Source organism: Dreissena polymorpha, chromosome 4 (genome assembly GCF_020536995.1).
Source record: "Dreissena polymorpha isolate Duluth1 chromosome 4, UMN_Dpol_1.0, whole genome shotgun sequence".
Classification (NCBI taxonomy): Eukaryota; Metazoa; Mollusca; class Bivalvia; order Myida; family Dreissenidae; genus Dreissena; species Dreissena polymorpha.
In genome coordinates, this window is record NC_068358.1 from 1,380,617 (window position 1) to 1,406,963 (window position 26,347).

General features: G+C 35.7%; 1 protein-coding gene across 7 annotated transcripts; it reads right to left on the reverse strand.

Annotated features, from left to right (window-relative positions):
• LOC127876185 (peptidyl-prolyl cis-trans isomerase FKBP8-like) lies at positions 1 to 26,333 on the reverse strand. 7 transcript variants are annotated; one of them, XM_052421207.1, is made up of 14 exons: positions 26,207 to 26,333; positions 22,976 to 23,014; positions 22,188 to 22,608; positions 20,864 to 20,925; positions 20,113 to 20,254; positions 18,379 to 18,466; positions 18,100 to 18,207; positions 17,597 to 17,671; positions 16,395 to 16,515; positions 15,006 to 15,095; positions 14,657 to 14,734; positions 12,887 to 13,030; positions 7,841 to 7,976; positions 1 to 1,667 (listed from the first exon to the last, which is right to left on the reverse strand). In XM_052421207.1, the coding sequence occupies exons 2-13, from the start codon at positions 23,009 to 23,011 to the stop codon at positions 7,881 to 7,883; spliced, it is 1,461 nt and encodes a 486-aa protein (XP_052277167.1). In that variant the 5' UTR covers positions 23,012 to 23,014; positions 26,207 to 26,333; the 3' UTR covers positions 1 to 1,667; positions 7,841 to 7,880. The 7 variants fall into 7 exon arrangements, with proteins under 7 accessions (XP_052277167.1, XP_052277164.1, XP_052277165.1 ...); XM_052421204.1 differs by having other exon boundaries at positions 12,887 to 13,045; XM_052421205.1 differs by lacking the exon at positions 26,207 to 26,333 and adding an exon at positions 25,989 to 26,114 and having other exon boundaries at positions 12,887 to 13,045.
• Between the last annotated feature and the right edge of the window lie 14 nt (positions 26,334 to 26,347).

Here is a 26,347-nt window from a genome sequence, read left to right on the forward strand (position 1 = left end):
TGTTGTTTATTGTCTGTATTTACCCGGTACTTTCAATTATACACACAGTTCTACAATAATAGCTATTTACAACACAACACATTAACAATTGTTTAACAACAATAGTGTACTTTATCCTTACAACCATCACACATTCTTCCTGGTGAGCTGGTATACCAGTACCAAGTACTTACACTTATTCCAGCTGTATCTAAATTAGCCGTGCTCTGTTAAAACGGGTGAACTGCATGTGTGAAAAGTGTCGTCCCAGATAAGCCTGTGCAGTCCGCACAGGCTAATAAGTGACGACACTTTCTGCTTTTGTGATATTTTCTGTTTAAAGAAAGTCTCTTCTTAGCAAAAATCTAGTTTAGGCGGATAGTGTCATCCCTGATTAGCCTGTGCAGACTGCACAGGCTAATCTGGGATGACACTTTACGCACATGCATTAAACCCCTTTTTCACAGAGCATTGCCCAAATATTAAAAGAAACACATCAAGTGGGACTATAAGCACATCTTATGTGTTTATTAAGTAACAAAAATTAGTTTACATTAATAAGTAGAGAAATGTTAAATTGCAATATATTGCCACAAAACATTGAGTTTTAAATTTTACCATTGTCTGCATGTTCAGTGATGGCTACATATGATCTGATACAAGTATGTGATCATAGATTCCTCTAAAATATTTTAAAGAATATAAACAAAATTAAATAGTACATGATGAAAGTAGGTACACTAGTGTCTAAACAACATTTCAATAACAATTTGATTTTAATCATGATTGATACAAATAATACACTCAATATCTGAAACATATTGAATGGGGAACACATTCAAGGGACTTAATTAGCCCACAGTTTGACAATTTCAAACCAATTAAAAAATGATTTAAAAAAACTAACATTGTATTCAAAGTGACATTATAACTCGCATTACTAAGAGGAATATGTTAAACATAGATTCAATATTAGGTTTTTGGTTTATCATCAATCAAAATTGATAAAATTCATACTGTTGTTAATCAAGCTTGTGGAACACTTTTTATTTACTTTGGAAAATATCTGTGTTTCTTACATTGTGTTGAACATTCTCTGAATTATGGCCAAGTGGTAACCCATGTTGTGGCAAAAATCTGTGAACAATCTTGGTGCATAATATTTATAGCAAGATACTTTTATTACATCCTCTTTGTGAGAGAACATGAATTTAAATGTAAATTGTCTTGAAAATGTATAGCACAATATACATCAATAATATCTCATTCATTTCCAACATACATGTATATAGTAAAGAATTACTTAAGCACGCGTTCTGTTCTCATTCTTGGCGAACAAGACATAATTATGTTTTGGCAATATGATTGTTTCACAAGAATTATAATTCACAGTAACTATAGGCGGTCTTTTCAAAATCATACCATAATGTATGCTCCAAATTAGGGGCAGTTACTTTTTAATGTGTGACAAGCACAAAATTGTATGTTGATGATTGTGGTGTTAATGAATTACCTGCTTCCCTTGGTTTTTCATTCCTATCAACTTGTATTATTATACATGGTTTGTTCATCATTCAATGATAAATTCTTTCACAAAGGAGTAAATTATATGACAATTACTATTGGAGTTGTCAATCTGCAACCTGCTGTTTTCTTCAGCGTCCATATTCACCATGCTGCAGGAATTTCTACACAGTAGTAAAGTAAAAGGTAAAATGAAAATTTTTCTGGCCATACATATATCCTAGGAACAATTTTCTGAATAATGTGAAGAGAAGCAAGTGCAGGAAGAACAGAAGGCAAAGCCGAAGAAAAGGGAGAAAAATATTTAACATGTATGCTAACTTTTTACTATATGAGTGGTGCTCTTGGCTTAACTTGGACAAAACTTTCCGCTGGTTCCTTAAAGGAAGTCTCTTCTTAGCAAAATTCAGTTTAGGTTGAAAGTGTTATTCCTAATTGCAGACTACGTAGGCTAATAAAGGAGGATACTGTACCCACATGCATAAAGCACCATTTTCAAAGAGCAAGGCTCAGTTTATGTTTATGGACAATATGGCATTAACCCTTTGCATGCTGGGAAATTTGTCGTCTGCTAAAATGTCGTCTGCTGAATTTCTAAAATGTGGCGTCTCATTTGGATCCAAACTGTTTGCAAAGGCCTTCAAAATTCGGTTCCCGCACTGAAAGGGTTAATATATTTGCAGCTTTGTTGAATCATGTGTTTAACAATTAGTGCTCTAGACTCCAAACAAGTTCATGAACTATGGGCTTGTCCCATAAGGTTTGACAGCTGTGTACTTGTCCAAATATTTATATTACTGTATTATAAAGAATTCTGTTAAAAAAACTCAATTGTGTTACAAGTGTGAAGTTTATATTAATGTTCCTTTGTGTAAGTCTTACAGTTTATCTTAATGCTTCCATCATAATTATAATTGAGCCAGTTTCTGGCAGAAGCATGCTTAAGGCATTTGGGTAGTGTCATCCAAGATAAGCCTGTGGAGTATGCACGGGCTTATCAGGGACAACACTTGGCGCTTTTGAAGAATTTTTCATTTAAAGGAAGTCTCTTTAAGAAAAATGTAGTGAAGGCTGAAAGTGTCAACCCAGATCAGCCTGTGGGGACTGCACAGGCTACACTTCACGCATATGCATTAAGACATATTTTCCAAGAGTCCAATTGGAAGTCAAATGAAATTTCAACAGCAGAAACAGAAAGCAGAGGGAAAGACAAGAAAGGAGTAGAAGACAACACAAGAGTATACAGAAAATACAATTTTTTTATTTGTTTGATACAAATGAATTTTCAGTTTCTGCCAGAAAGTAAATCCCAGATTCAAAATGTATTCACCTTATGTTCAAAACATGAAACAAAATGTTACAAAAATCTATTGAACTGAGGAAATGATGATGACGCTAATATACCAAACATACAAAGATTATATATAAAATAGTCAAAACAGGCTACCAACATAAAAAACAACATGAAATAAAGATGAAAACAAAAATAAACATGAAAAAAGATGAAAAGAAAAATAAACATGAACAAAAGATGAAAACTAAAATAAACATGAAAATAAGATGGAAAGAAAAATAAACATGAAAAAAGATGAAAAGAAAAATAAACATAAAAAAAAGATGAAAAGAAAAATGAACTGTACATATAAAACAAAAACAAATAATTGCATGAATTATTTCAAAATGTGTTCGTTGAAGAAAATGAATTAAAAGGCTCACTTGCTAGCTCTACAAAAAAACTACACACTACATTGTAAAAAAATGATTTGTTTTCATTACAAAATAGAGAACTCCTGTAATCATAAGTAATATTAATTGTTAAAAGGGTTAACACTATTAAAGAATGTCATTTTAAATAAATGCTATTTACAAACCAAGAAAAAAAGTTTGCTGTTTAAAATTAGCATGCTAAAAGGTATAATGTTACCAAAACCAGTAACGCTTATTGTGTCAATGTCGCTCAAAAACCTTGTGCTAGGAGTAAATGTTGCTCAAAGCTCTAGTGTCAGGTGGGTAAATGCACTAAAAACTCTAGTGCTAGTGTGCAAATGTAAATAAAAACTCAAGTGCTATGTATGTAAATGACACTCAAAACTCTTCAGTTACATATGTAAATGTCACTCATAACTAATGCTAAGTCTGTAAATGTCACTCACAAATCTAGTGCTAAGTGTGTAAATGTCCCTCAAAAATCTAGTGCTTTGTGTGTAAATGTCCATAAAAACAGTAGTGCTGTGTGTGTAAATTCCCCTTAAAATTCTAGTCTTAGGTGTGTAAATGTCACACTAAAATCTAGTGCCATGTGTGTAAATGTCCCTAAAAAATCTAGTGCTATGTGTGTAAATGTCACTAAAAAATCTAGTGCTATGTGTGTAAATGACACTCAAAACAGTAGTGCTGTGTGTGTAAGTTCCACTTTAAATTCTAGTCCTAGGTGTGTAAATATTGCTAAAAAATCTAGTGCCATGTTAGTACGTGTCACTTTAAAATCTAGTGCTAAGTGTGTAAATGTCACTCAAAACTGTAGTGCTAGGTGTGTAAATGCCACTTAAAACTCAATAGCTAGGTGTGTAGCTAAAAATCGAATGTTAGAGATGTACATATCACTAAAAAACTCTATTGTTAGGTATGTTAATGTTATGTCAAAAATCTAGCCCTAGGGTTGTAAATGCTTTTCAAAACTTAACTGCTAGGTGCATAGATGTAAAAAGTACAATGCTATGTATGAAATGACATTCAACAAGTTTGATGATGACAAGATTAATTTTGTTTATGTTAGACTAGAGTGTGGAAAACATTTATGTTGAAAAATTAGGATTATTGAAGGGTCATATTCCCGGCCTCTGACCATAGCACGATGTCGGGCCTGAGGTTTTTCTGTACAATACTTGGGAAGACCAGCTTCTTGTCAAGGTCAACCTTCATGCTCCATCTGGTTGTGCTATTGAGAATTGAGGTTTTCTGTGTCTGCTGTCTCTCTGCAGTTTCACCCGGCTTCATAGGTTGATTAGATGTTGTCACTGGGCACTACTGGGTTCCTTTTTCCTTTCTTGTTTAAGCTAGGCAGCCGCCTTTCAGAGGACGTTGTGGTGCTGCCATCTGTATCTTCCTTGTGACAGAGCTGTAGGGCAGCAAGAAAGAACATGTTCTTGAGTGCCGGGACGATCATAAAGTTTGCATTCAGGATCTGGTATGAGTCCCAAACAGCTGAGGTTTGCAGTGGACAGTAGGAGGTCATGGACTGACATATGGAGGAAGGAAAGTCTGACGGAGTCATACTTGCAGATGGCGTACCAGGTCAATTTCCTGTCTAGTATATTACATGTTATCCATGCTCCCTGTGTTACCATTTCTATCGCTCTCTTGTCTCTTGTTTTCTTCTGCCCTCCTGACTTTTGCCTGGATCAGGGCTCACTGCTCCCTCTTGTCTGCTCTACTTCACAGAAGTGATTTTGTTTCTCCAATCCCATAATGTTGGACAACAGTCAATCCTACAATGCCTCTTTGCTTGAGGAAATTCTCAGATTGACTGGAATTGGCTCAAGGTTGAAGAAATTGTAGGTTTAACTGTTGTCGGACGTCAGGGGATAGGGAGCTACAAAACCCCTTCTGTAATGCAGATCAGACAAGAAAGAGAGGTGCACCTTGATCCAGGCAGAAGTCAGGAGGGCAGAAGAAATCAAGAGACAAGTTAGAGCGATAGAAATGGTAACACAGGGAGCATGGATAACATGTAATATACTAGACAGAAAATTGACCTGGGACGACATCTGGAAGTACGACTCCATCATACTTTCCTTCCTCCTCAGGTCAGTCCATGACCTCCTACCATCCCCCGCAACCCTCTGCCATTAGAGGCTTATACCAGATCCGGAATGCAAACTTTGTGATTGTCCTGTCACTCTAAAACATGTCCTTTCTTGCTGCCCTACAGCTCTGTCACAAGGAAGATACAGATAGCATCACGACAACGTCATCAGAGAGGTGGCTAACTGGCTTGAACAGGAAAGGAAATAGGAACGCAGTAGAATCTTGTGACAACATATAATCAACTAAATAAAGCCGGGTGAAACTGCACATAGACAGCAGACACGGATAACCTCAATTCCTAACGGCCCAACCGGATGGAGCATTAAGATTGATCTAGATGAGAACCTGGTCTTCCCAAGTATGATGTTATTACATGAAGAACATTGTGATTGAGATGACTTTACATTAAGAACATAGTGATTGCCATGACATTAATTGAAACACATAGTGATTGCGATGACATTGTTTGAAACACATCGTGATTGGGATGACATTACATGAAACACATAGTGATTGAGATGACATTACATAAACCACATAGTGATTGAGATGACATTACATGAATCACATAGTGATTGCAATGACATTACATGAAACACATAGTGATTGAGATGACATTACATGAAACACATAGTGATTTAGATGACATTACATACATAGTGATTTAGATGACATTACATGAAAAACATAGTGATTTTGATGACATTACATGAAAAACATAGTGATTTAGATGACATTACATGAATCACATAGTGACTGTGATGACATTACATGAAACACATATTGATTGAGATGACATTACACAAAGCACATAGTGATTGAGATGACATTACATAAAGCACATTGATTGAGATGACATTACACAAAGCACATATTGATTGAGATAACATTACACAAAGCACATAGTGATTGAGATGACATTACATGAAGCACATAGTGATTGTGATGACATGACATGAAGCACATAGTAATTGAAATGCCATAACATGAACCACATAGTGATTGAGATGACATTACATGAACCACATAGTGATTTAGATGACATTACATGAACCACATAGTAATTGAGATGACATTACATTAATCACATAGTGATTGTGATGACATTACATGAACCACATAGTGATTGAGATGACATTACATGAAACATATAATATTGAGATGACATTACACAAAACACATGGTGATTGAGATGAAATTACATGAAACATATAATGATGACATTATGATGACATACATTTAAATTCACTGTAAGCGAGATGAAATTTAATGAAATACATAGTAACTGAGATGACATCAAATAAAATGCATAGAGATGGCATCACATGGAATATACATATATTCATTGTGTCAAGCTAAATGTAGTTTGAGTGATATTTATAAAAGAATTAATCAAATGAAATTATGCTTGGAAGTGAGCCTTTTTTTCTATAAAATTTGACCAAAATTTCAAAAGGTCTTGCGCCGAACTCCCCAAAATAAAAATTCTGAAAATAATATGTAGTTTTTATGTTAATGTACAAACAAACAAATTATTTTGTTAAGTGAAAAACAAAACAAAAAAAACGCAACAACAAACAAACATAATTTAACATAAAAACAAATGATTTTTTTTTGGAATTTACAATTTTAAACTTTTTTTATATTTTTATATTTTTTAACATTTTTTATTTATTTTAATGATTTAATTTCATAACGTATTTTGCTTACAAAATAAAACATTGAAATGAACATATAAAAATTCTTAAAATATTTTCTAATTTTTATGTAAATGCACAAACAAAAATTTATTTAGTTAAGTGAAAACAACAACAAAAACAAATAATTTGAGATTAAAAACAAATGAACAATAACAAGCATAAGTAAAAGATTTTTTGAATTTTTACAATTTTTAACTTTTTTTGTTTTTTATTTTTTTTAAACATTTTTTTTGTATTTCAACTTTATAACGTATTTATCAGGTGTTTTTTTTCTTAAAGAATAATAAATTGAAAAGCATTAATGGTCTCAATTACAAAAAAAAAAGAATCTGGGATTTAATTATATATTTTTTTGAAGTTTTTGGCAGACAGCTTTTTCAGAAATAAGATCTGAAAGGAAGAAAGAGATTTTTAGGAAAGGAAGATAAAAAAGATCACAAATCTAGAAGACCTCAGCATTGAAAGAGAACAGCAGAAGTTTGAAAATAATGATACAACATGAATATTGCTAGGCAAATAATGATGAAATAACTATTTCTAAACATAAAATGACCCAACAACATTAAAATATCAAACTCATAAGTAACAGAACTGGAATGCTTGTAAGAGTATTCTTTAAATATATAAAGTGAAAACAACATAATGTCTATCAGTCTTTATCTGGTTCAATTGATACTTTTAGACCTTTTAGAGGATATTTCTATGATACTTGACTGGTACATAATATATCCAGGAAAACATGGTGGTTGTAATTGCTACCTTTCAAACAAATGAAGATAACATAACCACAAGCAATTAATGGTTAAATAACCACAAGTAAATGTACTTACTTAAAAATAGATGTTGAAAGATGGATGAGTGTTGAGTTGACTAGTGGTTCAGGTACCGGTACATGCCGATACCTACGAGGCTAACAAGACCAGCTCCTACCAGGCCAAGACCTCCTTTCTTCCAGAAACTGGAGACCTGAGAGGCACGGATGCATAAAATGTACCTTGTTCTCATAAAACTGGGCAAAATGCATGTGTGTTAAGTGTCGTCCAAGATAGCCTGTACAGTCAGCACAGGCTTACATGTATCAGGGACAACACTTCGCTTTTATGGTAGTTTTCGTTTAAAAGGAAGTCCCTTCTTACCGAAAATGCAGCTTATTTGGAAAGCGTTGTCCCTGATTAGCATGTTCAGAGTGCACAGGCTAATCTTGGACGACACTGTAGGCACATGCATTAAGTCAAGTTTTCCCAGAACGTGGCTTATATAAAAGGTCAATAAATGAGGTCAATAAATATTGATATATATAACTTGTTTCATAAGTTAAGTAATGCAGAGAAAATATGAATTCCATTGTTGTATTTAGTTAAGTTGAAATCTTTACACAATTGAAAAACAGTGTTCTACATCATTTTATACATTTTTTATTTGAAATCCATTTATTTATGAGAAAAAAAGCAGTACAGAAAAGAAATGAAGAATTAAAAAGAAAAGTGTACAAAAGAGTTGTTCAAATACGAAGCGTTTGTATACAAGATACCTTGTGTGCTGAGTTGGCTTCTGCACAAGTTAATTCGGATTCACAGAATGTGGTAACATCCTTGTGGCCAATAGCATCCACAACTGTCCCAATGTAAGTCTGATTCAAGAAAACAGCATCCACATCTGTGCCAACAGAATCCATATCTGTGCCAACAGAATCCACATCTATGCCAACAGCATCCACATCTGTGTCAACAGAATCCACATCTGTGCTGACAGAATCCACATCTGTGCCAACATCATCAAGGTCAGAGGTTTGAGAGTCCTGGTCAGAACCAACAGCATTCTGCTCAGATTCCAGTTCCTGCAAAGCAGTGCTGCCATCACCTAGGACTTTTCCTTTTCTTTTAGGTTTCTTTGATCCTTTTATTTCAGGTTTCTTGTGGGGTTTCTTAATTCCAGTTGAGATGGAGATAACTGGTGCTCCACCCATTGTCTCAGGCTTTAGTTGATACAGCCTGCATTTTTCTTTTAGATACTTAAGATACTCTTCAGCAAATAGGGCCTGCAGTTCAAAGTAAGCCTCATCAGTAGATGTTGGGTGGTTTGCCAAGGTCTTTGTGACGATGTTCATGCCCCTGCTTTGCTGGTAGAGTAGAGCATAATCATCTGGTGGAATGATGTAGGTGTGATCATCCATTTTTACCATATGGCAGCCATCTTCAGTAAAGTATCCAGCATTTGGGGTTCTTTCCTTGAAAGTGTTGATTCCATTTGGCCCAGCAAATATTTTAGGAACATTTGTTTTGTCAGTTGTTGTGGTGCACTTTGCTGTTTTCTTTGGGGGTGAATCTTTGTCAGCTGTAGTGGTGCAGTCCACAGTTTTCTTTGGGGGTGGATCTTTGTCAGCTGTAGTGGTGCAGTCTACAGTTGTCTTTGGGGGCGGATGTTTGTCAGCTGTAGTGGTGCAGTCTACAGTTTTCTTTGGGGGTGGATCTTTGTCAGCTGTAGTGGTAAACTCCACAGTTTTCTTTGGGGGCAGATCTTTGTCAGCTGTAGTGGTGCAGTCTACAGTTGTCTTTGGGGGCGGATCTTTGTCAACTGTTGTGGTGCACTCCACAGTTTTCTTTGGGGGTGGATCTTTGTCAGTTGTAGTGGTGCAGTCTACAGTTGTCTTTGGGGGCGGATCTTTGTCAGCTGTAGTGGTGCAGTCTACAGTTTTCTTTATGGGTGGATCTTTGTCAGCTGTTGTGGTAAACTCCACAGTTTTCTTTCGGAGTGGATCTTTGTCAGCTGTTGTTTTCCACTCCACAGTTTTCTTTTGGAGTGGATATTTGTAAGCTGATGTGGTGCATTCCACAGTTTTCTTTGGGCATGGATATTTGTCAGCTGTTGTGGTGCACTCCACAGTTTTCTTTGGGGGTGGATCTTTGTCAGCTGATGTGGTGCAGTCCACAGTTTTCTTTGGGGGTGGATCTTTGTCAGCTGTAGTGGTGCAGTCTGCAGTTTTCTTTGGGGGTGAATCTTTGCCAGCTGTAGTGGTGCAGTCTGCAGTTTTCTTTGGGGGTGGATCTTTGTCAGCTGTAGTGGTGCATTTTACAGTTTTCTTTGGGAGTGGATCTTTGTCAGCTGTTGTTTTCCACTCCACAGTTTTCTTTTGGAGTGGATATTTGTCAGCTGTAGTGGTGCATTCCACAGTTTTCTTTGGGAGTGGATATTTGTCAGCTGTTGTGGGGCACTCCACACTTTTCTTTGGGAGTGGATCTTTGTCAGCTGTTGTGGTGCGCTCCACAGTTTTCTTTGGGGGTAGATCTTTGTCAGCTGTAGTGGTGCAGTCCACAATTTTCCTTGGAAGAGGATCTTTGTAAGCTGTTGATTTCCACTCCACAATTTTCTTAGGGGGTGGATCTATGCCATCTGTTGTTTTGCAGTCCAAAGATAGTTTTGGAAGTGGATCTTTGTCGGTCATGGCTGTTGTGCGATCCAAAGTTTCCTTTGTAAGTGGATCTTTGTCAGGCGCGGCTGTTGTTGTGCAGACCACAGTTTCATTTGGCAGTGGATCCTTGTCAGCAGTGGCTGTTGTTGTGCAGTCCTCAGTTTCCTTTGGCAGAGGATGTTTGTCAGCAGTGGCTGTTGTTGTGCAGTCCACAGTTTCCTTTGGAAGTAGATCTTTGTTAGCCGTGGCTGTTATTGTGCAGTCCACAGTTGCCTTTGGCAGAGGATCTTTGTCAGCAGTGGCTGTTGTTGTGCAGTCCACAGTTTCCTTTGGCAGTGGATCTTTGTCAGCAGTAGCTGTTGTGGTGCAGTCCACACTTTCCTTTGGAAGTGAATCTTTCTCAGCCGTGGCCGTTGTTGTGCAGTCCACAGTTACCTTTGGAAGTGGATCTTTGTGAGCAGTAGCTGTTGTGGTGCAGTCAACAGTTGCCTTTGGCAGAGGATCTTTGCCAGCAGTGGCTGTTGTGGTGCAGTCCACAGTTACCTTTGGAAGTGGATCTTTGTCAGCAGTGGCTGTTGTGGTGCAGTCCACACTTTCCTTTGGAAGTGGATCTTTGTCAGCCGTGGCCGTTGTTGTGCAGTCCACAGTTACCTTTGGAAGTGGATCTTTGTCAGCAGTGGCCGTTGTGGTGCAGTCAACAGTTTCCTTTGGCAGTGGATCTTTGTCACCAGTAGCTGTTGTGCAGTGCACAGTTTCCTCTGGTAGAAGATCTCTGTCAGCATTGGCTGTTATTTTACACTCCACAGTGTTCTCTTGCAGTGGATCTTTGTCAGCAGTGGCTGTTGTATAGTCAACAGTTACCTTTGGGAGTGGATCTTTGTAAGCAGTGGCTGTTGTGAAGTCCACAGTTTCCTTTGGCAGTGGATCTTTGTAAGCAGTAGCTGTTGTTGTGAAGTCCACAGTTTCCTTTGGCAGTGGATCTTTGTAAGCAGTTGCTGTTGTTGTGCAGTCCACAGTTTCCTTTGGGAGTGGATCTTTGTCAGCCATGGCTGTTGTGGTGCAGTCCACAGTTTCCTTTGGCAGTGGATCTTTGTAAGCAGTGGCTGGTGTGGAGCAATTCACAATTTTCTTTAAAGCTTGTTTGCTGATAGCAGCTTCTGATTCTTGCTTCATTTCATTGGCAACATTTCCATTGAAAGGGTTTCCACTTGCACTTTCTGGAAACTGCCCCTGGTCAATTGCATCAGAGATCTTGCCAAAGATTTCATCCTTGATCTCATCTCTAAGCTTTGGTTCCTCTGCATGGCTAGCATCAAGAGCAGCGCCAATCACGCCCTTGAGCAATTCCATGCCTAAGGGGGTGTTTCTCATGGCTCCCAGTTGTTGCAAGAACTGCTCCATTGATTGTCCAGAGGATTCATCGGCAGGAAGGAAGGGCACATTTGGGTAAGATCCTGAACATTGACCTGCTTTGGACATTGCTTCGAGATTGGCATAGAATTGATCAATGTCCTCTGTGGCTTGGTCAGTGTTTGCTTCAGCCATAGATGGTTTTGCAGAATAGTGTGCATTCTGAGACTGTGGAGGGGAAAGGTGCGAGAAGGAAGTAGATAGAAAGATGCAGGAAGAAAAACGTGATATAAAGAAAGAAAAGAAAAGCAAGATAATAAAAACTAGAAATGAAAGGAAATAAAAGCAGAAAAAAATCATAAATCAAGGAATGGGTGTATAATAATTGTATATGTGACAACATTCTTGTGCAGACAACAGCTCAACCTTAAACCAGCAGCATATACACTGTAACTCAAATATAATGCGAGCGACGGGGTCCAAGTCACAAGACAGCACTATACACGGATTTGCATTATACAAGTAAGTTCTGAGCATTCATAAATTATTGCAAGGTTGTATTGTCATTCGCCAATACATGCATATAAACCCAACCAAATCAATAACTGTATACATACCACTTTTATAATGTGCATATATATCTGATTATCCTATATAATTACTAGATCTACATTAATTTAAAAAAAAAATTCTTACCATTTATGTTTGGAAAAAATATAGATCACAAATGAGTATTTTAAGAAAATTAACACCATACTTTCTTTACATACACAATATTATTTTGGCAATTCATGACACATGGGTGGTGTTTGCAAATGTATGTTAAATACTTAACCTTTAAGTTAATATTCATGGCATTATTAATATTTAAGAGAATTACCAGTTGACATTTACTTTATACTTGTCTGTGGTTTATAGGGTAATATCAGGGAAAAATCATTAAATATAAAGAAAATTTGCTGGTTGTTTGTAAATTATTGATTCTTATTCCCTTGACCTCATAAAAAGAATATTTTCAATCAAGTCTTTTAATGTATATTGTCCAATCCCTATCTCCTACTAACAGGTTGGCAAAACTACGCTAAAAAATTCTTTGAAACTCGAACAATGAACTCACAGAGCTTGGTTCAGGTGTCTCTTTCTGTAGCTCATTGACAGGTGGTGGATTGGAGCCCCAGAACATCTTAGAGTACATCTTCTGTTGGTTCTCCTTGGTCTTCTGGCTCACCTTGGACAGCCGCGCACACTCATTGTGCAGCCACTGTGCATCAAGGGACTGATTACCACACACATGCATATGGATAGAGTAGATGATGGATTATGAAGTGACAGGAATAGGATTTGAGTGGAATAAAAACACAAAAGTGTTGTAGGTGAAGATGCAGTCAAATCATGTAAAAGTAAGGAGCATTTAAAAGTAAGAAAACATAAATCATGAATTACAAGTTTGAAAAAATTATAACCATAAATAAAAAAGTTGGAAAAATCGCACAAAATATGCAAATGTATGTAACGAATATAGATAATATCATGAAAGTGACACGAGGAAAAAGATGACCAGAAGACCAGACCCATACATTCAAATGACAGGATTATACGAACAAAGATACAAACACGTATACATATTTTCAGAAGAAAATAAACAAAAAAAGAAGAAAAACATATTAGAAATAAAATAAAGTACGAATAGATTCAGTAGAAATATACACAGATTCAGAAGAAAGTATACATAGATTAAGAAGAAAGTATACATAGATTCAGAAGAAAGTATACATAGATTCAAAAGAAAGTATACATAGATTCAGAAGAAAGCAAACATAGATTCAGAAGAAAGGATACAGAGATTCAGAAGAAAGGATACAGAGATTCAGGTAAAATGAAACACATTTTCAGCAGAATAGATGCACAAATGTTAAAGATGATGCCAAGCAGGATCATGAAGACATGAACAATGGAAAAGAAATAAACAGAAATGCATGTTATAAAAGTTTACATATACACACATGAAAATACACATATGATTTGTACCAAATATAAAGCTAAGAGGAGCACAACATGCTTTTTAACATCAATATGTACAGCACAAAATGTTTGTTACTTTAAACCTAGTTATTTTAGCTCAACTGCATTGAAAGCATATGGCTTAATGAGACACACCATCGTCTGTTGTGTCATGAGCAATAATAGAGAATATCTGATCATAATATACACACACTTAACAAGGTCATGGACAGAAATATATGATCGACGTGAAAAAACTGATCAAATATCTGGAATGAATGGTGAAGATTTAGTGAAAATTGAATTAGTTAAGAGAGCTGAAATTTTGCAAATTTTGTACAAAAAAGGGCAATAACTCTTGTAAAGCTGGTGTGAATCGGCTTGTTTACATGTTTTGCAAACCATTTTATGTCAATAATCATATGCAAAAAGTTTAATGTAGATTCATTAAAAACTGCATGAGCAAGAGAGCTTAAACGGTTAATTTCACATTTCTTTGCATTTACTGAATTGGCTGGTTATCACACTTGGCCTCTATTTTATGTCAACATACATTTAACGAACGTTTGGTGAGGGTTCTATGAAAACTATAGGTGTTCAAGAGCGGAAACAGCAAATTTATCATTTTTTAATTAATAAAGGGCAATAACTCTGAAAAGCCAGGTGACATAGGCTGGTCATCATACTTGGTCTCTACATTATGTCCTCAAACATTTCCTGAAACTTTGGTGAAGATAAGATGAAAACGGTACAGCTAAGAGAACAGAAACACAATAATGAATTAATGCGTAGCCAGCCCAACTGCAAATCTTCTCAACAAGGCTATTGTAATAATACGTCCCTTCATGAAACGGGCATTTAAAAAGAAATAACTGTGAAAACATACCCGATTTGTAGCATCAAAACTTAATGCTTTCTTATATGCTTTAATAGCTTCTTCAGGATTTCCAAGCTTCTCTTCAGCCTATAACAAAGAATAGATTTCACTAAATTTGATTCAATTAATGAGATTTATTGTATTGAATTTTTTTTATGTCATATTTTTATTTATTATAAAATCTTTTAAATTTATTTTTTTATAAGTTACTGTAAAAGGAAAGGATTTTTTTATCTAAAATACTTCAGCAAGTTTATGATATATAATGCAATGTTTAATATTAAAATAATAAATTAATAAAATTTAAAAAAACAAACATTGAATAAACTTATTTTGATTTTAAAATGTGCTTGTATACCTGTCCAAGGCGAATATATGCCTTAGCGTGTGATGGCTGTATTTGGACAGACTCCTGTGCAGATTGGCGGGCACCTTCGAATACTGACAACTGAAAATAACAACAGTAAGTTCACACAAAGTTAAAAACCTCACAGACTACAATTATCCTACTGCCATATAAAGTAATATCAAATAAAGTATTGTTTGACCTCTCGGACGGTTTGGGGACACTTGCTCAAAATGCTATTAAGCTAACTTACCACATAACTCTTATAATTTTTTTATCTTTTAAGGAGTGCATGTATAACTAGAAATGGCGAGGCCGACGCATATCCCCACGCCGCATGTTTGACCCAGGGGTCGCCCCAGGGTTGGTTATGGAGCCATGCATAGTTGAGATTGACCGTATTTCATAAGAGATGTTCAGTATCAATTTGAAGTAAATCGGTTTGGAAATGAAGAAGTTATAGTAAAAGGCAATTTTGGGTGGGCGTGGTCTAGGTGGGCGGGGGCTCCCCAGGGTTGGTAATGGGGCCATGCATAGTTGAGATTGACCGTATTGTCATAAGAGATGTTCAGTATCAATTTGAAGTAAATCGGTGTAGAAATAAAGAAGTTATAGTAAAAGGCAATTTTGGGTGGGCGTGGTCTATGTAGGCGGGGGCGCCCCAGGGTTGGTAATTGGGCCATACATAGTTGAGATTGACCGTATTGTGATAAGAGATGTTCAGTATCAATTGGAAGTAAATCGGTGTGAAGAAATTCATGTAAATAACATAAAAAAATGAGTAAAAATCTCTGACCTGGCACCACCCCAACCCCCATAACTTTTGACCCAGGGGTCAGATCAAAATTCCAAATACATGTAGTGCAGGGTCGCACATATGCTCATAGCTACCATGTGTGCAAGTTTCAAGGTTCTAGTGTTTATAGTGTAGGAGGAGATAGTGGCCAGGACAGACGGACGGACGAACAGAAGGCGGAGATAAGCACAATATCCCCACTTTTTAACCGAAAAGCGTGGGGATAACAAAAATGGTTAAACCATGAATGAAATCATGAATGACAAAGTAAGCCTCTGTATCTATTTATTCCCATATGAAATTTAAACAACATCAATAAAAATATTTTTAAAGTAAAATATGTAAATGCAAATGAAAGTAGCTCCAAACAAGTCAAGGTTTTCCAAGATATTAATGAATATTAAAAACAAGTTGTTTAGCATATTAAAAAGATTACATTGAGTGATTATTAGAGTTATTGGAGTGAGAGGAGCACAAAAGCTTTTTGATAACTCATATTCAAATGTCAGAATCAGACTTAATAATTAATGTCAGCAAATTCATAATAAAACAAATCTGTTACACACATTTGTATCTGTTGCAAATTTGAGAATTTTGAATGATACCTTGAAGAGGGAAGCAGAGACGTTGCAATGTACAACTGATCTGAACTCTAGCACCTGTTGTAGCTGGTCAGCACTCACTTCACACAACTTGGTGGCAGAGGGGTCTATGATCTTCAAGGCCCTGGAGACAAAATAAATAACACTGTAGGGCTAGAAACTAACATTTTGGCAATGATTTTCCATTCTAATTCTTTGTATACTTTTCTTTAAATGGACATACAACTTTCAAAACAAGAAACCGTCGGAGACGGGTGATGCTCCCCAAAGGTTTTTTTGAATTGCACTATATGTACAGTTAATTGAAAATTTCAAAGGGCCATAACTCTGTGAAAAATCATCCGACCAGAACGGGCTGATTAAAAGACATCTCCTCTTGGTAGTGAAGCTTCCCATAAATTTCATTGAATTCCGGTCATTAGTTGCTGAGAAATAGCCTGGACAAAAATTTTGCACGGACGGACGGAAACACGGACACACGCACGGACAGATGAAGCGCGACTATATGCTCACCCCAATTTTTTTTGGGGGGAGCATAAAAAAATCTATGGGCCCATGATTTTTTTTAGTTGCGATTGGCTAGTGAAATTTTTAAGCACAAAGAGCCTTTTGAGGCATAATTCTTTTAAAGGGCAGGTCAGAGTTATGGAATTTGGTCGTTGACCTATAACAGTTGCACGTTTGCCTTAGCCTGGGCATAAGACAGACTCCGACAGGGATGCAGATAAATGGTATAACTCAGACTATTTGGTGAATAGTTGAGCATTAATAAAAGACAAGCAAAATCATAGGATCTGAAAACTGTTAATTATAAATTGTATATGGTATGGTTTACTAAAGACTGTTTTAAATGCATATAACGTGACAATAAATTAAACAAGATTACCGCATAACTGGTGCTAATGCTTGGCTGCTGGTGCAGTTTTGAATAAATGAAAGCTTGTCAGATTTTTTTTTTTACAGGTCACAGTGACCTTGACCTTTGACCTAGTGACCCAAAAATTGGTGTGGCATGTAGAACTCATCAAGGTGCATCTCCATATGAAGTTTCAAAGTTGTAGGTGGAAGAACTTTTATTTTAGAGCAAAATGTCAAGGTTTTTGCACGGCAGACAAGGAGCTGGCTATGACAATACCTTGGGTTTTCTCCGAAAACAGCCGAGCTAAAAATGGTAAAAAAGTCATTAGACATTTAGCAATACTTACTGAGTGTACAAGCGTATACCAAGCTCAAACTCTTGTCTTTTGAAGAAATAATTCCCCCTCTCTTTTTTCTTTTTCCTGGAAAACAAAGAGTACAACATTTCAATTTAACCCTTTACCACTTTGATACATATTTTGACGCATTTGTAGTCCCTTAGACAGTTAAACTTAATTAAAGACATTTCTTACTAGATTTAAGTTTTCAAGACTTCATTTCCAACCCTTAGATACTGATGAGCAGCAAACAGCATAAAACCTGAACAGACTGCGAGTAATTTGCAGGCTGTTCTGGTTTTATGCTGTTTGCACATAGCCATTTTCACATTTCACTTTACTCCTGATGGGGAAAGGGTTAAACAAACTGCTATTCAGAAAAGTGATTTTATTAGTCAAATTTTGTCACCTCAGCTCAAGAACCTAAAAAGTGCATATAATTCACACTGAATGTTCTTCTTTTGTTTAACAAACATTCAATCATGATCTCAGGTATCATTAATACAACTTACGCCTCCTCAAATTTCTGATCAAAATCCAGGGTGCCGTAGTCAAATGGAACACTGGAGTGCAGTGTGACCTCCAGTTTGAAGTTGGCTTTTGGTGGAATGTCAGGAGGCCTGAAAAAAATCAGGCAAACAATCAAATACCAGTAAAAGTTTCTTTTTTTTCAGTACAAGTTTAATTACCAATACACAATAGATTATTGTAGCTTATATACAGTGAGATCTGTTATACTGTCAAACCTGACCGAAGGTGAATTAAAAATAATACTTCAAAGTTGTACTTACAGGCCAATCTCTCCATACATGTAATCAAAACCAGAGACAATTTCTGCCACTTCACCCACTTCCATCAGGGTAACAGCCATGTCCAATGCTGAGAGTAGAATAAATAGTTACAGATGTAAGAGTATGTTGTGTGTATGTATTGACCGGTGTACAATACAAAGGGGAATGGAATACATTCAAAGTTCAAACAGGGAAGGCAAACAACTAACAGTATGTTTAACTTTGAATAATAGTAAAGTTTACACACATGTATGTGTAAAACAAAATAGATCAATGTAACCAAACATTTTTTAATATGGTATTTAATACTCACATTTATGTAAGTTAAAAATAATATGCAAATAACTAGAGCTTTGTCACAGACATGATGTATACCCCCACATGCTTCATTGACACAGAATATTTTGCATGCTGTCTTCACAAAACAAGAGAAGCTAATTTATGGCGATTTTTAAGAATTAATATGCCATTATCATTTATGGCAAATTTGACCTTTGAACTCAAAGTGTGACCTTGACCTTGGAGATATCGACGTAATTCTTATGCATGACACACCGTCCAATGATTGTGAACAAATGTACCGAGTAATTTTGTAATCTCACAATGAATGACATAGTTATGGCCCGGACAAGCTCATTTATGGCCATTTTTGACTTTTGAACTCCAAGTGTGACCTTGACCTTGGAGATATTGACGTAATTCTTTCGCATGACACACCATCCAATGATTGTGAACAAATGTACAGAGTCATTTTAAAATCTCACAATGAATGACATAGTTATGGCCCGGACAAGATCATTTATTGCCATTTTTTACCTTTAAACTCAAAGTGTGACCTTGACGTTGCAGATATCGGTGTAATTCTTTCGCATGACACACTGTCAAGTGATGGTGAACAAATGTGCCAAATGATTTTAAAATCTCACAATGATTAACATAGTTATGGCCCGGACAAGCTCATTTATGGCCATTTTTGACCTTTGAACTCAAAGTATGAACTTGACCTTTGAGATATTGGCGTAATTCTTTCGGGGGACACACCGTTAAATGATGGTGAACAAATGTGCCAAATGATCTTAAAATCTCACAATGAATGACATAGTTATGGCTCAGACAAGCTCATTTATGGCCATTTTGGACCTTTGAACTCAAAGTGTGACCTTGACCTTGGAGATATAGACATAATTCTTTAGAATGACACACCATCCAATGATGGTGAACAAATGTGCCAAATGATTTTAAAATCTCACAATAAATGAGTAAGTTATGGCCCGGACAAGCATTTGACCTTTGAACTCCAAGTGTGACCTTGGCCTTGGAGATATCAACATAAATCTTTCGCAAAACAAACCGTCCCATGATGGTGAACAAATGTACCAAGTAATTTTAAAATCTAACGATAAATGACATAGTTATGGTCCAGACAAACTATCGGTTTAAAACGCACTAAGTGACCCCATGACCTGGTTTTTGACCCGGCATGACCCATTTAAACTTGACCTAGACATCATCTAGATACAACTTCTGACCAAGTTTGGTGAAGATCGGATGAAATTTTTGGAACAGACCGACAGACAGGACTGACATAGTGACTCCTATATAGCCCCTATTACCAATGGTAATGGGGGTATAATAACCTTAGTTGTTTGTTCATGGTGTCAACTGTCAACAAACATTGATCAAACCCAAAAATGTCAATTAAAACACCACTGACAGCAGAAGGGTTTCCCTTACCTGGAACCACATCTGCCTCACCAACGACAAATGTCAGTCGTTGTTCTGGCAGCGTGATGCCCATGACTGGGATTGAGGATAACAAGGTGACTGTGACCTTCTCACGCATCTGAGCACGGGGGCCTGTGCCTTTGTGGATCACCTAGTTCATATGAGTTGTGTTTTGAGAAAACTGGGCATAATGCTTGTGCGTAAAGTGTCGTCCCAAATTAGCCTGTTCAGTCCGCACAGGCTAATCAGGTGCGACACTTTCCGCTTTTATGACATTTTTAGTTTAAATGAAGTCTCTCCTTAGCAAAAACCTAATTAAGGCGGAAAGTGTCGTCCCTGCTTAGCCTGTGCGGACTGCACAGGCTAATCTGGGATGACACTTTACGCACATGCATTAAGCCCAGTTTTCTCAGAACAAGACACATATAACCACAGAATAACATCTGAATTAACCTTATGGGATCACTAAAAATTTGTTTAGTCATTAGTAAAGAATTAATTTAACTATAAATAAAAAGGTCCCTACAATGACAACAGTGTTTGACAGTCCTTTACTGAAGTAAGAGAGGTAATAAGTCCCACAGGATATTGTCAACTAATTAGTAAACAGATTAACTTCACTATAAACATAGTAATGAAAAAGAAAGCTTAAAATGTCATCAGCATCTTTCTAATTTACATAATTTATGATATCATTTGATAAAAAGATTAAACCAGTGGCTGCACAGTGGGTAGAAGGTAAATATCAAGGTGGCATTACCTTCTTTAAAAGGGTTCCATTGCCTAATATGTCTGTGTAGTCACTATTCTGAGTTGTTGGGTCTGAAATTGGAAAATGCAATTTACCGTAATTACTCTATGTTTTCGGACACTAAGTTTTCGGACACCCCATTTTATAGCAAAAATAATTATTTTTCGTGACTCTTAATTTTCGGACACTCGAGTTTTCGTCCATAATTAATGTCTCTAAGTTTTCGGACAGTATATTTTACAGCGCTATTTTACCAAATTTCGGTCCTGTTTTCGATATCTAATGACACTTCGATCATGGAGTTTTACAACCAGATTAACATCATAAAACATGACAGGTGCATGCCTGAGGGCAACGGACCATTATATTGCGTTATAGGGTAAATACATGTAACCTTGTAAACCGTATGAATCAATGGTTTCGCCCGATAGCATAAGCGTTATGACAATTACAAGTGGTAGTGCCAATGAACAGTGAATCCACATGACTGAATCCTTTGTCTGTGGTTAAACCATGTGACCTATGTATCGGTCAGCTTAGCAATTAGTGACGTCACAGCGGAACTGTTCTATTATCTACCGCAATGGTACATGTACATCCCCTTCTCAGTAAAATAACTGACAAATACTAAGCGCTTCAAAGTGTGATGCTCCCTATTGCAAGTTTTACGAACAATGGAAGGTGTAAGACAACAACTATCGGAAATGAACAAACAAAGAATTCATTGTTTGCTTTTTTGCGTTAATAACAGTTTCATACTAGCGAGTATCGGTACATCACATGCTCATCTTTGAACTCGTTGGTCAAAGTACAACCTTGTAGTAACGATCTGTCAAATAAATTAAGCATTTAAAATTATTTAAAATGCAGTGCAAACACATATAACTGTAATTTATACTATAAGGCATGGCATTTTACAAGCGTGTGCTATTACCGGTAGTCGTTGATACAATTTACTCTATTTTCGGACACTTCAATTTTCGACTCTAAGTTTTCGGACACCTGTATTTTGTGAATATTTTTCGTATCTAAGTTTTCGGACACGAAAAAATTTAATTATTTTCAAGTGTCCGAAAACATAGAGTAATTACGGTAACTTAAGTTATAAGTAAGCAAACTGTAAATACAAACTGATAGAAAAGAAAGATATTGCTGTACCTGACGTTAATAAATTTTGTCAACAGGCCAATAATTGAAATTATCAACTAAATAGAAAGACTTGATGCAGTTTATCAAAATGCCCATGTTTGCAGGATATCTGAAGTACTAAATTATAATTTGTACTGTTAGTCTTATAGTTGTGACATAAACAATACACTATTTTCTTCCTCACCAGTAATTATCTCATTCTCATCAATATCTTCAGCCACGCCTTCTGCCTGCAGGTCATTATCAGCAGGCTTGTTCTCAGCACTATCGTCAGCACCGACCGCTGCCTGCAGGTCATTATCAGCAGGCTCATTCTCGGCACTATCGTCAGCCCCGCCCACTGCCTTCAAGTCATTATCAGCAAGCTCTTTCTCAACACTATCAGTTGCACCTCCCTCTGCTTCCATATCATTATCAGCAGGCAGCTCAGGTTTGGATGCATCATGATCCTGCACATCACCATCTGCCTTCGTGTTCATCAGTGGAGGCGTGTCTGCCTTAGGGGGCATGGCTGCACCTTCCATAATGGGTGTGTCTTCAGTTACTGGCATTTCAGTCTCTGCGTTGGAATGATCTGTGGGAGTGGTCTCCTCAGACACTTCAGACTTTGGAAACAATAATGGCATGCTTATTGTTATATGATATTTAAAGCCTTATCTTCTTCTTCTACTCAGGAGTAATAATATTTTTTTTGGTTTAACTAAATGATTTTTTATTTTACAGTCACCTGGTGCAAAAGCTTACACATACAATTATAAATGAATGGGTATCTTATAATTATAACCAATATGTTCACAATTCTTAAATTTCAGGCATACAAAGAATACTTATTCTAACTCAATAAGAAAACTGCTGTGTGTATTTAAGAAAAACTTCAATGTTAAAGAATATAAGAATTTGATGTTGTGCCAGATTATCTTCCTTCTTCAAAACATATAATACTGTTAAAACTAATTATAAACGTTGTTTCACCTTTGAAAAAGGTTCACGCTGTCCTGTATCTGCCATTAACTGAAATATAAAAGAGCATCTAATGTAAACAGTCTGAGCAAAAGTATGTGTTGACTATAGGACTTCATTAACTTCCAAATACACACACACACGCACACACACACATGTAAACACCACAATAAACTAGATTTTTTTCCGCTATTGTTATTTTTCATTAAATACACAAATGTAAACATTTTACAAACACATACAATGACAGAAATGCGTAAGTAGAAGAGAATGACATATTGACATCAGTACATAGAATGGTAATTATTGACAATATGTAACTCTACCACTTATCTAGAAACAACAAAACAACAGGTTTTTATTCTGAATACATTTACTGTTTACAGTACACGTTGAAGGCTACAGCACATATAGTAAGTCAATGAGAACTTGCCTTTGTATATGGAAGAGACAAAATTGTTGTGGCTGATGGCAATATCATTAAGTTTCACTTAATGTCACTTAATTAATACTTTGGAGCATCATTGTTTACATAAAACATTTACATTTTTAGAAAATTATTAACACATCTTTTATCGCAACTGCCATAATTTATAATTAGAATTCTTGGATTTTTGGAATTATTAATAGGTATTTAATTATGAAGAGTATACTATTATAAATAAAATTAAAAAAAAATTGATTTAAATATTTCGCAAATGTTTGTTTAAATAAAATGCAAAAAAAGGTACAGTCAAGTTATTATTACCGGATCAGAAACATAATAAAGTTGTTCTGGTGAAAAGCAATAACTGTTTTGAGACTTCTTTTATACCAGTTTAATTAAATATAACCTTTGCTTACTGATTCAGCACATAGTCTTATTTTTAAAGTTTAAACGCAGGCAAAATGTATTTGTGATACTTGTTTTTCGCCGCAGAATTCATGCATTGACGGGTCAGTTGTAGCCATAACGGATCACATGATCGAAACCACTCAGGGGACATCTAACGAGCTATTTGAACTGTCGAAACATGAACTGTATTGTTTACAATGACCAAGTTACATTGCCAGTTATAAATTATATTCATTTTGTTGTTATTAATGGTTTTCTATAAATGTGATCTTTTATCTACACTTTACGCATGGTGTTCTTGTGTGAATTATCTGTTGAAACTCCTATATAAATAGATCGAAAAAATATGGGCATCTTATATATCATGTAAATTGTTTTAATCATATCTAATCATCAATATTGAACATGGAAAATAAATAAAACATTAAGATTGAGGTAATTTATTGTAAGAATCAACAAGATTTGCATATATTTTAATATAATATATTATCAATAGATGTACCCATATTATCACGCTTGCTCTGTTATTGCCCTTTAATTTTTCAGTTCATTTAAGGTGTTGCAAGTCTTAAATACAAATCAAAACTGAAATGGACTTTTGAAGACAGAAATACTACTAAATGGACTTTAAATTAATGCCTTAACTTCTTACTTTCATTCAGAGTTATAGCATGTGTTTGCGAAAAATGTTCAACCTCGATTTTGAAATGAGACAGAAGTCAACAAAATTGAATATACATGTCAGCAAAACATACTGAAATGTTTGACAAAGAGTAGCTCCGATTACGACTCAATCAATGCGTTTTAAAGAACATGCCTTAAAGATGCTGTGTGCAAAATATCATCTAAAAATGTCAAGTATTTATTGCAATACGCAGTCTTGAACATCAAAGTGGGTAATGATCTGGTAATGGTAACTTGACTGTATATCTAAATTAGAGTATGTCATAGATGTCAAAAATGAAAGTGCAGTTTCATTGCCTCTTGAATTATGATCTAATCAACCATCAACAATTAAACTCTGTCAAACCAGTAAAATGTAATAATTTTGTCTGTACTGTTTCCTTGTGCATCATTTAGTCAATGATCAATAATTAGAAAGTACCACGCACACAGCTGGACATTGCGATCACATATTTTGTTGTTGTCATGGGGCAGCCATTAGGCGGCCACTGTTATCTCGTATTTTACAATTACAGTTAGTCAACCAGTTAAGAATCACACAGCAAAAATCGTTAATTCTTTTGACCACAATAATTTCTTTCGGGATTTAGTGTTAATGTGAGAAGATGTAAAAATAAATGGTAAAATTTATTTTGTATGATAACAGGTTAGGTCAAACGGCATATGCAGTTTTTTGTCAAAAATAGCCAATTAAAGTTCACCCTTCAGTTCAGAAAATTATTAAAAATTATTCAACTTACAGAATAAGTATTTCAAAAACTTGTCATGGCATTTGTTTTCAATCAGCAAAAAGTTTATTTGAAAATAGTAAAGCCTTCTATATTCATATGCACATTTCAAAACATAATTCATTCGATCAGTTCTGGTTAACTTTTTGTTGCATTTATCCCCCCTGTAAGCATAATACAAAAGCTTTCTTGCTAAAACTTGGTTAATTTATTCCTTTACCTAATGTTCACCTTAGACACTTATCATTTTGTTTATATTGGGGTATTAAGGAAAATTAAATACAAATTAATCAAAACTGCTGATTATCCGGAACTGGCAGACAAACTATATTGGAAAACGCTGTGTTTGAATTTAATCAGCAAAAAGGAATTGCAATGAAAACTAAAATGGACTCATGTACTTTATTGTACTTCACTAACTATTTTACATGAAGTTAGACCCATGATTTCATTTGATTCTTACTTGTGAGTAACTATATTCATACACACTTCCTTCGTTGCAAACCTAATTTTGATTTCTGTCACGCTTATTAAATTATTTAGTCACACATCAGCCATTAACCTGCTGCTTACTACAGCCATTATTCAACCACACAGATGTCAAATGTGCAATCAAATGATTTGCAATGACTTATTTTGAAAATTTATTGATTGTTGAATGTTCTAATTTGATAAATAATTTTCAACCAGATGCTTCCGAATAGCAATTATATAATTAAACATAACAAACATAAAAAAATAAATCATTCACCATATATGTTACCAAATAACTAATTACCTCACAGTGAGTCACACAACCCTACAAACAGTTAAATCAAGCAATCAGGTTTACGAAATTTGCTAAAGCGGCATGCAATCCAATCCTACATGTAAAAAATTCAATGTCATTCAAAAATGAAAGTGAAAGTAGGCAACGACTCTGATATCATTCAAAAACTTGCAAAAGATAATTAAAACAATATCTTTCAGCAACAACAAAAAATAAGAAATACTGACCTGAATAAATAAATAATTATTTTGTCTCAGACATCTCACTAGCAACAGCAGCCGACGTCTGGAAGTTCTTGGAGAGATTGTTGTTAACGTAAAGTAGACAATCAGATTTTGCGACAATTTATATGACGTATGTTAATGACG

Bases quoted from the DNA above. Each gene is read 5' to 3' on its own strand.
- LOC127876185 (XM_052421201.1), bottom strand. From the start codon at position 12,129: ATGATTTTTTTCTGCTTTTATTTCCTTTCATTTCTAGTTTTTATTATC. The intron at 7,977-8,541 runs GTATCTTGTATA...CGTGCCTCTCAG, and splicing joins AAGCCAACTCAGCACACAAG to GTCTCCAGTTTCTGGAAGAA.